This window comes from Aulonocara stuartgranti (assembly GCF_965226115.1).
Source record: "Aulonocara stuartgranti genome assembly, chromosome: 1".
Taxonomy (NCBI): Eukaryota; Metazoa; Chordata; class Actinopteri; order Cichliformes; family Cichlidae; genus Aulonocara; species Aulonocara stuartgranti.
In genome coordinates, this window is record NC_138939.1 from 20,777,676 (window position 1) to 20,791,581 (window position 13,906).

The window sequence follows — 13,906 nt, forward strand, 5'->3', positions numbered from 1 at the left end:
TGATCTGAACAACACGTACACACTTTGGAAATATGTTTTTGAATCTTTGCAGTGCATGAATCATTTTTATATTGATGCAGCTGTGCACCATATCAGTTATGTTTTTGATTAGTGTGAAAAAGACTTATTCAGATGGTCTGCACAGTGTTTGCATTGAATAGAATGCATCTTTTTCATGCCCCACGGGCTCAGAACAGTCCTGTGACTGTCAGTCGTTGGACTTCTCAACCCTGTAGACGTGATGGTCGTTAAAATGTTCTATTGCTGTTGTCTGACTGTCACGCCCTTTTTTTTTCTGTTTACAGAAGCTATTTAGCCTGGGAGCAGGAGACCGTCAGCTCATCCAGACACCCCTGAACGACACGCTGCCCGTTACATCCAAGAGTATTGCTCTACTCTTCCAGCAGTTGGGTGGGTCAAGGAACTGTGATAACTACTAACCAGCAATCATGAGTCACAACATGACTTATTTATGACTTCATTGTTGTATCTGAAATGAAATGACTAAATGTCTTGTCATGTATTTATTAACATTACCCTGCTGCAGTTTATCATGTACTGTAGACTCAATCACCATGTAAGTATTTCTAGTAGCTATTATAATCTGACAGCAGTCACATTTAAAAACATAAGTTTTAAAGCATTCAATGTCTCAGCTTATTTAGTAAAATGCCTTTATGCTTGACATATTTCACATTTATTCTTATCAGATTTTTAAATGCTCTGTGTAACTTTGCTAATCACCTAGTGGCAAACTCCACTACTGTAGGACTTTTGCGGTGAGCCATTAAGAGCTCGGATTAGTTCTACATGAAATGCGTCTCAAGCACGGCTGTGCGTTTTTCTCTGTGTCCCATCAATGTTTCTGTAATTTTGTCTGGGTAGAAGGAGCCAATAATGAAGATTTGATTAGGTTTTGTGGTTTCGGATTGCAGTGTTTGCACAATATGTTAATGGTCCAGACTTAAATGATTTGAACAGGCGATACGTGCTCTGGTAAAGAACCGACGTGCCTGATACGCAATGACTCAATCATGAGGGAGTCCAGACGTATTTAGGGAGTGTGTCTATTGTTTTTCTTAGCACTCCAAAAAAACCCGCAAATTGGCAAAAGCCACGCTGTGAACTTTCTGCATTATGTTTGCAGATTTTGGGGTTATTCCTAAACAGCGGGGCTTATTTCACTTTTTGCATATGTAAGCCGAGAGTGTGATTCAATCTAATTCACCTGAAATCTGATTTGTAATGGAAAGTTGGCCCTCATTTGGTCTCTCTTGATTAGGAGAATGTGCTTCACATCAGAGTAGATTCTGTATCCTGACTGTATTAACACCATCCTCGTTTTGTTTGGAAGCAGCAAGGGGATTGGGAGGGGTAGGTGTTCTTACACGATATATGCAATTAGGGTCATGTCAGAGCATGCATTTGTTGCCAATTTGGATACACAAAACAAAATAATGTTGACATAATAACGAATCACGACCAGTCAGTTTTCCTAAACCTGCTTCCTTTAATCAGGAGGGTACATTTGCAGTTCAGAGCAGCAAGTAGGATACAGTACATGTGTGCTGGAAAGATGAACTGCACATTTTAGTTTCTTTCTAATGTTTAGAGTCACGTACGAATAGCGCAATGATTACAGTTCGGTCGCTCTGTTAATAATTTTGAAAATGAAAATGAATAGACAGGTACTCTTCTGCATGCAAACCGATATCTGAACACTGCTAAATGTACCCAGAGCAGGGCGATATGACCAAAAATATTTATCACGATATACATTTGAAAATTTGTGACAACGATAACTGACGATATAATTGACACTAGACAAAATAATTTACAACTTCTCAACTTTATTAGTGCCAAAAAAAAAAAACCCATCAATGTATTTTCACTTAAACAAGCAGCTTTTTTAAGTGCATTAAAGTTACATAAAAACGTAACAGTGCAAATGCAAATTCCTTGCTGACAGTTTAACCAAAAGGCATTTCCAGTGGAAATTGGCCGACATATCCTCAGCATAACCATGTATAACATCCACAAAATCCACAAAAAAAGAGGTTATACACACACAATACGGTAATATTATGTTGAAGCACAGTACGTATCACTCCGCGAGGCTCCTGCCTAATATAGCCGTAATGCTCCGACAATCCATCAAGCGTTGCGGGTTCGTAGCTTAGCAAAGTCGTACTGAAACATTTGACAGATTTTCGAGCGCCGTGTATCACATAAAATCATTTCGAGGTCAGTAAACACAACCAGAATTCATACATAAGGCACACGGGATTATAAGGGGCACTGTCGATTTTCAGAAAAATCAAAGGATTGATTTTAAGTGTGCCGTATTTTCCAAAAAAAAACACGGTAATAACGACGGCCCGCTAACATGCTCTACCAAAAATAGTGCTTTGTTGTGTACCTGACGGATGAAAGCCAAACCAGTTCCACACCACTGAAGTTGCAGCATTTTTACAAACCAATTCTGGTTCATTCGTTTCATTTAACGATCCACTTTCGCTCTTCTCATTCTGCATCGCCGCCATGTGCGTATGTAAACAAAGGCACTGCGCATGCGCGTTTTACCCACGTTCTATCGCGATATTTGATTTTCCTATCGTTGCCCAACATTACACCGGTATTACTGTGAACGGTATGATATAGCCCAGCCCTACCCAGGTGTTTACAGAAAATGTCATATTTATGATATTTGTATCATCATGACTTTCAGGAAGAAAAGTACCTCTGACACGGCGCAGGGAATCTACACTAAACTAGGCTAAAGGCTAAAGCAATGAGATTGTTAGCATAGCTTTAAACAGAGGCTAGCAGAAGGGAAAAATAGCTAGCCAGAAAAACCTCAAAGCCACAATTTGTCACTTTTTATAGTTACTTACTGTAATACAAAAACTGTCTGTTGGTTTGGCTGGGAACTCCTCCTACATGATTATAAGTTGCCTGGCAACCACCTACCAATGGCTAAAATGACTCATGCACCTATAACGCCCAATAAAAGCATCATATCGTTTTACTTTCATGACAGTGACGCTGAATTTATCAAATACTGAATGTACTCATTCTTGATATTTTCATCTTGTGATGTTTACAGTATACCATGACTGTAATTTAACTTATAAAGTCAGGTTTACTCTATCAGAAGTTTAATGTTGGATAAATGAACAAATGTACTTCAGGCAATGGTGTTTTGAAACCACCTCAATTATTTCAGTCTGCATGTTTTGTTTTTTTGTCTGCAGGTTTTTTCAGGCTAAACTGTCCTGACCATCTCGTGTCTGTAAGCTATATATGTAGACACGGCATCGGTATTATCTATTCTTTATTCCACTCTTGGCAAGAATATGAAATCATAATCTTTTTTTTTAATCTCTCCTGCTGCTGTCACAGGTTGTTATATAATAATTATTTTTTTATTAAGGTGCAGGAAACTGAAAGTTACAGACATAGTTAGACAGTAGAGTTAATGATTCCTCTGACCTTAAAGCCTGACTTTCCTGCACATTGATTGGAAAGTCAGTTGATGAGTTACACGTAAGCGTTTTGTTTCCACTTATTAGCTCGTCCTTACATCCATATAAGGATCAGCTACTAGCATGGGGACAGGCAGGTCGGGACATCGCTCTGTGCGCACAGGTCATCGAGTCACCACAGAGGAATGTGTGTTAAACATGTTACACTGCACAGGAAGTACAGCCCCCCCAACACCACCCCCCGGCCGGGAGCGAGATAAATCCGACCATCAACAGCCCGACTGTTGTTGTTTGTTGCCTTTGTCTGTTCTGTTTTTGCTGCCACTTCTTTTATTTAGGGCTCGGAAACGTGTCGCTGTTTCCATGAGATAAGCAAACACCTGAACACGAGGTGTGACTGTGAATTGGAAGCCTCGGTATCTCAGTAAAAATTACGGACAAAAATACATCATTTGGTGCCTGTTATGACTTTTTAAGTCACGCTTTTTCATTTTAAAAAGGAAGATTTTTTTCCTTTTTTGTTTTTTTTGAGGTGCGCGTTTCCTGTTTATTACTGAAGCGCTCCATTCAGGCAGCCAGACTCCAGACCCAGCGCCCCCAGCGGCGCGGATATGTCTGCCGGTGTTCCTCTTTCCTTATCACTCCGATGTGTGATGAATTGGTCTGTCAGTTGCTTGATAGGAAACAATAACAGGAACTATAAACTTAGAATTCTTCCTGATTGTCGCATCAGTTTTTGAAATATTATTTATACTGTATGAGAGTGTGTAATTTCCTTTGTTTTTCAGAGATGACTTTTCACCTACCTTTATATTCAATGGTTCAGTAGAAACTGTCCTATTTGAATGCAGATTTATTTTCACAGCTAGTGGACACAGTGCAGATTACACAGCGTCACTGTAATTTTATTTCCAATTAATGCAGCTGCACTAAATAACAACAGTAGTAAAAATAATAATACAAGCTAAGAAATATAAACAAAAGTGAATTTGCCCTTTCAGTTTAGTTCAAAGTATTCATATTTTTAAAAACATTGTATTTTCAATTATGCATTTATTTGAATATATAAATTTAGCTCAGTGTTCCCATCTGCATACATTTGCTCTGTGTGTATAGTAAACAGAGAGTGCAGTGCCCACATACAAAGACAGACTGTGGTAGCTTCATTTAGACAGGAGGTGATAAAACAAAGAGGTAATACTAATTGAAGAACTGGCACAAGTCAGCCTGCATTACTGTAACACTCTTCTTCTTTTTTTTAAGTGCACTTCCCAAAAAGTTTTTTTGGTAGCGTGCAATAAAATTTTTACAACTTCAGCAAAAGCAGAACCACATTGTGTTGTAGTCTTGTAGAACTGATGCTAAAATAATTGTTCTTGCATACAAAGCCTTAAGTGGTCTTGGCTACACTGCTGTCAGTGTTTTGCGTTCTCCTTTCATGCCCTCTGAAGTCATTCTGTACTTTTCCATCACAGCCGGAGCAAATTTCAATGAGATGAAGTTCTGAACTTTCTATATTAACATTCTTCACGTTGTTCCGCCTAACAGGAACGAGCGTACAGAATATTGTTTCCTTAGAATTTCAGTGATCCGGCTTGAAGCTTTTATGGTTATCAGAGAACTTCCAAGTGCACATTGTTTGCTGTAATCTGTTGTTGAAGTCTGAAAGGCCTTCACAAATCAATTTTAGATGAATGATCTGGAAAATGTGGACGTCACATTCCAGCAAATACCTCATTTATTTCATTCTGTGTTGGGGTTTGGTTTGTTTTTTGTCATTTCAGGAATCCAAAATGTTCTTAGCCTATTCTGTGCAGTTCTGACAGAACATAAGGTCTTATTCCACTCCACCAGCTACCAGCGGCTTGGAGAGGCATGCCGTGCCCTGGAAGCCCTCATGTTTCCTCTTAAATACAGGTGAGTATGTGTTTGATATGGCTGGATGAGACAGAATCTCATGTGACTTTCCATTGACTGCAGTTGTGACTTTCTTGGCTTGTGATCTGACTGATCATTAACTTTGTTAATTTTTCATTCATTTCTGTAAAAACAGTTTTCTCCACCACATTAGATCACCTTTTAAAGTCACACAATTTAACCTTCTTTAACCTCTTTTTTTTTTTTGTTTGTTTGCTTGAAATGACTCAGATGTATGTGGTTAATAACCTCCTTACCTTTCTCCAATACATTTGTTCATCACTCTCCCTTGTGAAACATATCTTCCTTCCTTTTGCAAAGCATGCAAAAGGAAGGACGACGTCAGGAGGAAGGAGACAGTAAGCCTTTTTCACAGAAGACGTCTTGAACCATCATTGTAGTAATATTAGTAACAGTTTAACGACTACATCCACATGATTTCCAGCCATGGCGTGCCACCGTGTCTTTATGTGAAAGCAAAGTACCAACATCAAGTTGATCTAATGTGGTGTAGTAGGATGCTAATACATATAAATATTTATAAGTATGAGATATATGGTCATCTGCCACTTTATTAAGTATACCTATTTAACTCACTGTTAGCGTAAATATCTAATCAGCCAATCAGCTGGCATACAGCTAGGTGTATTTAGGTGTGTAGACTTGTTGAAATTCAAACTGAGCATCAGAATGGGGATGAAAGGTGATTTAAGTGACATGGCATCGTTGTTGGTGCTCTGTGGGATGGTCCGAGTATTTCAGAAACTACTGATCTGAGATTCTCCCACACAACCATCTCTAGGGTTTATAGAAAAAGAGAAAGTCTCCTGTGAGCGGCGGTTATAAAAGAACAACACATTGAGCACTGAAGCAACGTTCAGATGACTAATTTGGCATGAACAGCATTCATGACCACACTGTGCCCATCTTCTGATGACTGTTTCCAGCAGAATAACTGTCACTAGATCTCAGTCCAATACAGCAACCTTGAGATGTGGGCATGCATGAGCAGCCGGCAAATCTGCAGCAACTGCGTGATGCTGTCGTGTCAACATGGAGCGAAATCTCGGAGAAATCTTTTCAGCAACTTGCAGAATCTATGCGATGAAGAATTGAGGGGATCCCTTTCTTTGCTTGCAAGGTGTACCTAATAAAGTGTCTGCGAGTGTATTTAGTTCCTATTAACAAATGAGCAATCAAAGCACTAAAACCATGATGCTACTCTGCCATTCCTTGCGTTGTGTGCCTGTATCCTTCATTGTTTGCTTGGTCTAAGTTTGCCAACAGCAACAAGAACAGCAAAAATCAGCAGCGGTTTATTTGTCTGTCTAAGCTGCTGGAAGTTTGCACAAACACAGTCACACGTCTCAAAAAACCCTTTTGTTACTGGAAAATGTAATACAGGACTTGCACAGAAGTAACGGGCGTTTCAGATGACTGGTACACAATCGTGGTCTCGAGTAATTCTGTTGTTCAGGTAGAATTAGAAGCCACTATGTATTAACATGATATGAAACACTGTGTCCACACACAGTGTTCTACATTTAAATTATCTGGGGTTTATTGCAATTTTGACACAAGTTTCCTGTAGATGATGATGATCATTTAAAATTTACGTATAAATGTCCTCCGTGCTTTACTGCTCTCTTATCACTTGAAATAAGTTTAGTCATCCGAGCTCCATTTTCATCAAATCACATCCTCTTCCCTGCGGGGAAGTATATTTTAAGCTCATAGTTGACCAATCGTTGCATAATTCTTCTTAATCTTTCTTCTGAGTAAATGTGTGCGTTTTGCTTGTGTCCGTGCACACAGCTACCCCTACATCCCCATTCTACCTTCGCGACTGCTGGAAGTGTTGAGTTCACCCACGCCCTTCATCATCGGCGTGCACTCCATGTTTCAGAACGAAATCCAGGATCTGGTGAGTGTAGACGTGTCACAGACATCCAGGAATTTGTCCTACCTTCATGCACAAGTTAAAGATTAGAAATTGTTAAAAGGTAACAATGAATCATTAACAGACAACTTAAAGTCTTTAAAGGCTTATTTTGATATCCTCAAAGCAGGTCTTGCTTTAAGGACTTTTTCTTTCTACTGACCAGCAAAAGTGACATTTTTATTTTTTCAGATTGTTTTTGCACACTGGGTTTTAAAAGATTTTTCTATATTTAGCTGGTTGCATTTGACTCTCATCAGACATGTCTACCACACAGCGCTTCCTCCAGCAGCAGTAAAACCACCTGACCTGTCAGTGTTTTGTGTGTTTTGATCAGTTGGATGTTATCATTGCTGACCTGGATGGAGGAACAATAAAGATTCCTGAGTGTATCCACCTGTCCTTGCTACCTGAACCTTTGTTACACCAAACACAGTCTACCCTGTCCCTGGTGAGCCCAAACGCAAACTCACACATGCACACAAAAACACCTAAAACCACATTATTTAAAGATGATGGCATCTAAAGTGAGCACCCCAAAATTTTAAATATTCCCGAAGTTCCTTTTCTTTGAACATTATATAATAGAGTAATAGAGTGGGTTGTGTTCTGTATACGAAGTGTGCTCAGAAAGTTCCGTAATGCCGGCCAAACAAAGCAAAAAACATACCTGACCTTTTCAAGGTCGTCTCCTTGCAACATTTAAATCTCTCCTTAGAAACCCTGCTTTGCAATTTAATTGTGGAACATACACGTGCACAAAGAACAAATGCTGACAACCTGAGCCAGCTTCCATCACTGTTATTGAGCAAAGGATTGAGCTACAACTCATGTCGGCCAGCTTGAAGACAGCTCATCAAGTTAGATGGGTATCAAGGTACATGCTCCTAGATTGACTCCCTGAATTTATCCCTTAGGGTCACCGAGTTGTTCTGCTGTAATACTTGCCTTAAGCAAGGCAGGCAAATTGTACATTACAGCAGTGCCCTCAGTTTCCAAGGATAGCAAAAGACACATGACCTCCCTAAGTGGGCCCCACCTGTCTCCACTGTGATGTGACAAGGTCAGAGCCAGGAGTCAGACCTGGAACCTGACTTATTAGCATAGCTAGTAGGCTAAAAGAACATAGAAACTAGTAGTTACAGTGTTAGTAACACTTTACCTGTTGTTTTATAGACTGTTGTTGGTGATGTCACATTATTTAGAACAGAATGGGGATGACCTATGGCTGGACGGGCCCCCTGTGTATTTTTGTTTTGGGCCCCAACAGGCTGGAGAATCAGTACTGGCTGTAATATCCTGAGACAGCTGAGGAAGAACACTTGATCTGATCTGTGCCACGTGTTGTTTTTTGATTATTTTTTTTCCCGGCCACACTCTGAGACTCTCCTCTTCCTGAAAATCAAAAATGGTTGAAGGCGTGTATTTTGACACAGACAACATGATCCAGTTGCCATCAGAGACTGTCACATGCAGGTAGTCACAGCAGGACTTTTATGGAGTGAACTGAACTTTGCCCGAGTGCAACGTATGTTTCCTAGAAGTCACAGGGAGACTAACTTGAAGGGATGATCAGGTAATGTTTTTGCAGGAGGTGCTGCAGAGCTCTTTGATTGCACAAGAAGTCACCTGTCATTTCATCCTTTACAAAGACAAACACATCACTACACATATATAGAGAAATAATGCTAATTCTTATATTTTGTTTAATAAAATGTTTGCTTTCCTAATGAAATAATAAGGCACTTCTTGATTACCACATTACCTGGTCACTCGCTGTGCACCCGCAGCATTCCCTAAGTTAATGTTGGAATCATTCCAAGTTATTTTCCATAAATGCTTGGGATAAACGAAAACAAATGTATCGTCTGAATCTAAATTCATTTTCTTAGGTTTTACACCCGGATTTGGAGATAGCGGACAACGCGTTCCCCCCACCTCGCACCGCACCCTCCAACCTCAAGCTGTTGGTAAGTCAGCGGGGTTAACATTTGGCCTCATTTAAGTTCCTCAGTGTCTCAAGGAGTGATGTCCTTCTCCTTCCCACACGAGGAGGACGGGCTGCCCAGAAAAGGTTTCTTATCACAGGGAGGTTAGCGTTGGAGTGGGGGTACTAACTGACGGTAACCCATAACCCAAGTGAAGAAAAAAAAAAAGCATGTCTGTTGTATAATTACCTTATCAGACTGCATTTGTGGCATAGCTGCTTGATGAGTCGTGTGTGTGTGTGTGTGTGTGTGTGTGTGTGTGTGTGTGTGTGTGTTCCAGGACAAGGAGGTGAGAGCCGTCTTTCTCAGGTTGTTTGCACAACTCTTTCAGGGCTACAGGTCCTGCCTGCAGCTCATCCGCATCCATTCTGAACCCGTGATCCACTTTCACAAGGTAATAAAACCAGGTCATGAAATTCCCGGGGCTAAAATTAGCATTTTTGCCAATATATGACCTTTTGATTAAGCTCGTTAAGCAATTCCTCCCTAGAAAACACGACGTTCCATCAATCTGCCCGCGCTCCTTTAGCCAGCAGTGTGGGCGGACTCGCACATAAAGACCTGACAGATAAACTTGTCAGAAGTGTCTAATGCGTGCGTTTGTGTATGCGTGTTGTTTTAAACGTGTCACAGAATCTTCGTGACTCTTCCTTGATGGTATCCGTTTGTTTATCCAAGCTTCGGACACAGTCCCGTAACCTTGGGCAAATCCGGCAGTGAGCCATATGAAACGTATTAGGTTTACATTTTTGTTTTGCGCTGGGGTTTTTGTTTGTTCGTGTCTGTGGTGTCTCCGTGGTAACCCATCAGCAAATCACCCTCAAAGTACCCCACATGGATCGCATTATAAACTAAAGCTCTGCTTATTCGCCTGGAATCCTGGAGCAGGAGGTGGGGGGCTCGAGTGAACTGTTTTATCTCCTCTAGCCACAGGCACATATAATTATGTGTAAAGTAAATTAAATTCATTTGCATGTAGTCATTTCTAACTGGATTTATTTCCCTTTCTCCGCACACTGAAGAACTTGCCCACGTTGCAACAATATAAAAGTCCCCCTTGCAGAGATATTTTGTGATCATGTTCTAAAAATGGCTGCTTGGTGTGCAGTCTGTAGTAAATCCATATGAACAAGGTTTGTGATTGTGAATGCTCTAATCTGACATTATCCAGACTGCCTTCCTGGGCCAGCGAGGCCTCATTGAGAATGACTTCCTGACCAAGGTTTTGGATGGCATGGCCTTTGCCGGCTTTGTCTCAGAGAGGGGTCCACCTTACCGAGCCTGCGATCTGTTTGATGAGGTACTGTACCGTGACGCACCACCGAAACCTTAGCCTTTAACTTTAAATAGAGAGGCTCGTACATAAACACCTTTTCAATCAACTGACCCTGTTTCTAGTTTACATTTTGTTTTCTTTGTTGTTGGTGTGCTTTGCAGTTGGTGGCCTTGGACTTTGACAGCTTTAAGGAAGAGGAGGTCAACCCCGCCAAGCTTCAGAAGCACATCAGGGAGCTCTCCGAGCAGCTTTATAGAAATGTAAGTCCTCGTGCAACAAACGACTGCTAAGTTTCCTCTGTTGTGCTGGTGTGCCGTGTACGTCTGATTTCCTCATTTTAGCCTGCTCTGCATGTGTGCTGCTCCAAATCTGTCCCATTAATCCATGTTGTTTCCTGGTTGTTGTACGTTAGGAGAACCCAAACCCCCACATGGCATTCCAGAAAGTGCCTCGGCCGTCTGAGGGATCCCACCTGCGCGTGCACCAGATACCTTTTCCCGTGCTGCATGAAGAAAAGGTGGAGAAGCTTATGGAGGAGGGTACAGCAAAACACAGCAGCGCACCTCTTCCTACACGAACTGAGAAAAAGTGTGTAGTACCCGCTGGACCACCTGTTGGTATGACTCACTTTAAAACCTTATTATGCGCAAAAAATACATTTCACAGAATTTTTTGCATGTAAATTTTTAATTAAAATGACTCATCAACGATCTGTTTGCTTTTTCCAGCATCCATCATGGGAAAGAGTTACTCTGTGTTTAACAGCGCTCGCAGGCTGGAGGTCGTGAGAAACTGCATCTCATTCATCTTTTACAACAAGACTCTGGAGACTGAAAAGGTGATGCACACTGTTTATTTTTCTACCTTTAAACAAGTTCATAAGGCACCTGTGCTTTGGGTAACACCAGAGCTTCAGGCTGTTTAGGAGCAGGTCTCTCCATAGCTTTATCGTCCTATTATGTCCCAGCTGGTACACAGACACCTAGAAGCAGGAGTAAATAAGGCCTGTGATCAATCTTTCTGCATCCCTGTGCCAGGCTAAGCTGCCAAGCAATAATTACAACTGGGATTGATCAATTCCTGTCTGATCTGTTTGTTCCTGCAAGTATTTATGCTGAACAGGAATCTTTCCTCAAAGTTATATTCCACACTACAGCCTCATCTGTAGGAGTTCATAGGTGAGCATTCAGTCCAATATGACTCCAGTGTGTTTAAAATGGGATGAGTGCCAGTTGTTTTATGTATCCTTATAGCTTCATACAGGAGTTATATAACCTGAACCTGCATCTGCATGCACACAGGGTAAAAATGCATAGCAGGAATTCTCTGAACACCCCGTGAACTTGTAAGTCTTTGACATACATACAGTGCTGTGCAAAAGTGTTTATCCTCTTCCTGTTTTTTTTGTTTGTTTGTTTGTTTTTGGAAATCTGTTACATTTAAATGTTTCAGCTCATCAAACAAAAGTAAAATTACCCCCTAAACCTAATAATTGGTTGCGGCACCCTTGGCAGCAAAAACTGTAATCAAGCATTTGCAATAACTCTTTCACATCACTGTGGAGGAATTTTGATCCGCTCTTCTTTGCAGGTTTGTTTAAATTCAGCCACATTGGACAGTTTTCCAACATGAAGGACCTGTTTAAACTAAGTCCAGGCTTTAACTAGGCCACTTCGAAGGTGGACTTGCTGCTGTGTTTCGGATCATTGTCCTGCTGCATAACCCAAGTGTGCTTGAATTTTATTTTTTCACATAGGGCCAGATAGGTTTGCAAGAAACAGCATTTTATATTTATTTATCTTTGCAAAAACATAATAAATCCGGAAAGAGCAAATAATTTTCATAGCACTGTAGGTGCTCCTGTAGTTGTTGTAGTGAATGGCACTTTTGACAAATACTTTATACAATGAAGGTTTCCTGTCTTCAGTTTTTTTAACAGTTTTAAATTACTAATAGTTTCCTGTTTCTTGTGCTAATTGACTTCTCTTCACAGGTCTGTTACTTCTTTCTAAAACCTTCTTTCCCTCTTTCTTCACTTTAACAGACGCTGCCGGCTGCACTGCGTGCGCTGAAAGGCAAGGCAGCCCGCCAATGTCTGACTGAGGAGCTCAGTCTCCATGTTCAGCAGAACCGCGCCATACTGGACCACCAACAGTTTGACTACATCATTCGTATGATGAACTGTGCCCTTCAGGTCAGTGACGTGACAGATAAACCTGCCAACATAAGTCACAGACTGTTACATCTGTACTGTAAACATGCACAGTAATATTCCATGCAGATAGGAAGAAGCAGTCAGCCTTAGAAAAGCCTGGATTTTTTCCCCCCTGCAATGCGGGGGTCACGTTCTACAATCAGTCAACTAATCGAGAAATTTAAATACCTGAATTTTTGATAATCAATCAACTGTTTAAAGTACTGAAATGTTGTAAAGTCTTTATTTGTTCCAGATTTGGGTTTGGTCTGTTGCTTTTAACAAAAAAGTCAATTTAAACATCATCTTGGATTACGAGCTTTTCTGTTATTCTAAGAAAATCGATGGTGAATAAGTAAATAATGAATGAACTACACAAACCTGATGGCTTAGAGACTGTGTGGCCTTATAAAGCAATGCATTTTATCAAAACTTTATATGAATTAAAGGATTTTTTCCTCCTTACAATGCAAGTCTGAAATTGTACTGAGACACTCAGTGCTGTCGTCCCCAAACTGTGAATGTCAAATTTACCGTGTTATTCCCACAAAATATTGAGATTTATTTTAACAAAGCACTTTTTCTAAAGCTGATATACAGGAAAATGTTTTTCAGATCCATGTAAATATTTTAGTTCAGTATCACAAAGTAGACTTTATGAGTTTAAAAGATTAGCTGTAGAGAGTCAGATAGTAATGCTTAAGGTCTCACACAGGCTTAGGGACATGTTGGCGACCACTTAGTAAACCCTGGTCACGAGGGAAGAATGCATATTCCCCAATAGACTGCGATTGTTCAATGGATGTTGCTTGCAGTCGCTGTGAAATTGAATCGGTAAGACCCAGTCATGCAAGTTTGAAGACCGATAAGTGACCTTGCCTGCTGGTAACCTCCAGTCGCGTGTGCATCCCATCACTGTTTGGTGAGTGGTTGTTGGTAGTTTTAGCGTGAAATTGGTCGTAAAGACGTACACAGTAGTGCATCCAAAATGGCCTTGTGATTGTTTTGTTTCTAGCAGGTTGCAGTTGCTGGTTTTCATGGAAGATGCCATCCCGTCTGCAAACACTTGCAAAACACTCCACGCCATCGTGAAACTATAAAAAAAAA

At 40.6% G+C, this 13,906-nt stretch overlaps 1 protein-coding gene across 4 annotated transcripts in view; it reads left to right on the forward strand.

The window, feature by feature from the left end:
- Positions 1-13,906, forward strand: part of sbf2 (SET binding factor 2) — a 110,129-nt gene that overhangs the window by 44,789 nt on the left and 51,434 nt on the right. For all 4 annotated transcript variants that reach the window (XM_082540519.1, XM_082540521.1, XM_082540520.1 and 1 more), the window contains 11 exons: positions 306-411; positions 5,270-5,402; positions 7,218-7,326; positions 7,679-7,792; positions 9,234-9,311; positions 9,610-9,723; positions 10,501-10,629; positions 10,767-10,865; positions 11,018-11,222; positions 11,334-11,443; positions 12,650-12,799. In XM_082540519.1, the coding sequence (XP_082396645.1) occupies positions 306-411; positions 5,270-5,402; positions 7,218-7,326; positions 7,679-7,792; positions 9,234-9,311; positions 9,610-9,723; positions 10,501-10,629; positions 10,767-10,865; positions 11,018-11,222; positions 11,334-11,443; positions 12,650-12,799 (1,347 nt within the window). The remainder of the gene's footprint in view (positions 1-305; positions 412-5,269; positions 5,403-7,217; positions 7,327-7,678; positions 7,793-9,233; positions 9,312-9,609; positions 9,724-10,500; positions 10,630-10,766; positions 10,866-11,017; positions 11,223-11,333; positions 11,444-12,649; positions 12,800-13,906) is intronic.